The sequence below is a fragment of the Chenopodium quinoa genome, unplaced genomic scaffold, assembly GCF_001683475.1.
Source record: "Chenopodium quinoa cultivar QQ74 unplaced genomic scaffold, ASM168347v1, whole genome shotgun sequence".
NCBI lineage: Eukaryota > Viridiplantae > Streptophyta > Magnoliopsida > Caryophyllales > Amaranthaceae > Chenopodium > Chenopodium quinoa.
This window is the reverse complement of record NW_018744080.1, coordinates 3492253-3495010: the sequence shown is the minus strand read 5'-3', so window position 1 is coordinate 3495010 and position 2758 is coordinate 3492253. Positions and strand designations below refer to the sequence as shown.

The 2758-nt window shown below is 33.0% G+C and overlaps 1 protein-coding gene across 1 annotated transcript; it reads left to right on the top strand.

Annotated features, from left to right (window-relative positions):
• Positions 1 to 892: 892 nt before the first annotated feature.
• On the top strand, positions 893 to 2350 carry LOC110691525 (protein MIZU-KUSSEI 1-like). Its single transcript, XM_021868462.1, has one exon. It carries the CDS (start codon positions 1089 to 1091, stop codon positions 1950 to 1952), a length of 864 nt encoding a protein of 287 aa, XP_021724154.1. The 5' UTR covers positions 893 to 1088; the 3' UTR covers positions 1953 to 2350.
• The last annotated feature ends 408 nt before the right edge of the window (positions 2351 to 2758 follow it).

Genomic DNA, 2758 nt, shown 5'->3' with positions numbered 1-2758 from the left:
TCTTGAATATGTCTAATATTGTTAGATATATGAATTTAAAATATATAAGAAAAGTATTGCATAAATGTATTACTTTTATATGTCTAACATAACAAATTTTATTGCAAAATTATTAAAAGTTGTACATACAAAGTTGTCTTTAAATTATTAAATTTGAAATTCGAATAATTAATTCTTACATACACTCTTCCATCAAAGTAATACTACGTACTCCCATTTATAATACTCCCTCTGTTTCAATATGATAGTCCCATATGCAATCAATCACATAAAATAAGAAAAGGTGAATATTTGGAATCTAGCATTAAAGTAAAAAACAATTCATAAATAGTTTGCCTTATTTAATTTTTTTGATTTTTTTTAAGGAAAACGTTAGTCATAATTGCATAAATCAAGGGAATAATTTCTTTACATAGAGTCATGTTATTAATTCACAATCAATTAATCTAACCACTCATAATTTATTATGTATAAAATAGGAAATAAAAACTAAGTTAAAAGTGGAATACATTCAATATGGGTAGATCTTTTTGAAACGCCCAAAGTAGTATATGGGACTAACAAATTGAAACGGAGGGAGTAATATAATTTTGAGAAAAAGATTGCTTGTATCCTTTAAATTGGGTTAAAATATGTGGGGTTAGAATAAAGCTACAAAATTAACAAAAACAATGGCCTTTTCTTATTTGGGGTTAAGACAAATGAAAGAACACAAAGGAGATCGAATGACCTAAGTACACTTAATTATTTAATTGATCAATTCAAAAGCTTGCAAATAATGTTACCTCCTCCACAATTATTAAAAACAAGATAATTAATAATAATCAATCTCAAATATATATTCAACTATCTTATGGTCTTACCAAAGTTATGAATATATAAAGGAGTATAAATATTATTCTAAAGCATATGATAATTGATCATTAACACTTCCAACATATTGGACCACCACAAACTCCACTCTTCCCTCTTTACTCATCATTTCCTTTGTCTCCCCCAAAACATTCAATCAATCTTACAAACTATTTCCTCTAATTCCTATTATCATTCATTCTCTCTCTAAAATCACTATTTTCTCTCTCTAAAATATGAAGCAAGATCAAAAACTTTCTCTCAGTAGAAGTACAAGTTGTAATTCTTGGAGTTCTAAAATTATCCCTTCTAATTTTAGCCGTTCAACTTCTTCTACATTTTCTCCTGATAGTCCTAGGGACGTGTCTCATAAACCCTTTGTACGTACTAGGGATTCTAGTAATAGTACCAATTCCCTCGTGGTGTCACGGGTGAAACTAACTCGTCTTACTTTATCCACCTTTTTCCGGTCTCTGCTCCATGTTTTCTCCTTCTCTACATCGTCCTTCTCGGCGGTTCCCACGTGTAGATGGTTGACTATTCCGAACCGAGTCCTTTCCTTATCTTCCCCTACTCCCCTAGGGCGGAAGGTGACGGGCACTCTCTTTGGACACAGAAAAGGTCATGTAACATTCGCGGTACAAGATGATCCTAGGGCTGACCCTGCCCTACTAATCGAGCTCGCGATCTCTACGTCAGCTTTAGTCCGTGAGATGTCGTCGGGGCTCGTGAGGATCGCCCTAGAGTGCGAGCGGGGGTCACACCAAACGGGGCGTGGGAAGCACGCGCCTAAGCTTTTCCTTGAGCCTGTATGGACTATGTATTGCAACGGGCGAAAATGCGGGTACGCAAACTCACGCGCGTGTAATGAGTTTGATTGGCACGTGCTTAGTACGGTCCAAAGCGTATCAGTTGGGGCGGGCGTTATCCCTTTAGTGGAGAATCGAACAGGTTCCGGTTCTGGTTCCGAGGGAGAGTTGCTATACATGAGAGCCAAGTTTGAGCGGGTCGTAGGAAACCGTGACTCGGAGGCATTTTACATGCTAAACCCGGATGGTAATGGTGGACCTGAGCTCAGCATATTTCTTCTTAGGTTATAATAATAATAATTATATAAATATATAATCGTCATTTATAATTTAATTTGATGTTGATGAGCTAGATATAATCATGATTAATACAAGAAAGAGTAAAGAAAATGGATGTTTAGGGTAATGATTAGGGATTATATGGCAAATGGAAGAAAGTGATTGGTTAAAGTAGTGATCAACCATTTGACATTTTCTATAATGTTGATTTATTATAAAGGGTGTTGGTGTGACCATGTGCTTTTGTTTATAATTCTAATACTTTTTTTTTTTTAGTTTTATTTTTTGGGATATGATCTTATACTATAGTTAATTTTATCTTTTGATTGGGTTTGATGACAAAAACTTTAATTAGTGAAATGTACCTTGATACAAAATTAATGAAAATTCGAGAAAGATTTGTAGTTTAATTTGTAATTGGTGTTTGGATTTTAATTAAAAGTGTAAGTATTTCATATTTTAATTTATATGCTTTTTTCGAGTGCATGCGCATGCACGCCACCTTCGTTCTCATCTCTCCAAATAATTGCTATGTTTTGTTCTTACTTTTGTGTTTTATTGCCTAACTTTTCAATTAATCTTCTTCTTGTAATCTTTATGACGTATTGTTGTTGTGATTTTATTATATAATTGATTTTACACCTTCGATTACTTGACATAATTATGCGCAATTTATTGAGTCATGCATACCTTTTACTGTATAATTTTATCTTTAGTGTACGTTTTGATGAGCTTAATTTTTATTTGGGTTTTGAGGATAGTAATTAGTAACTATATAGTAACTATCATTCTATCATTTTTTTACAATTTTACTATAT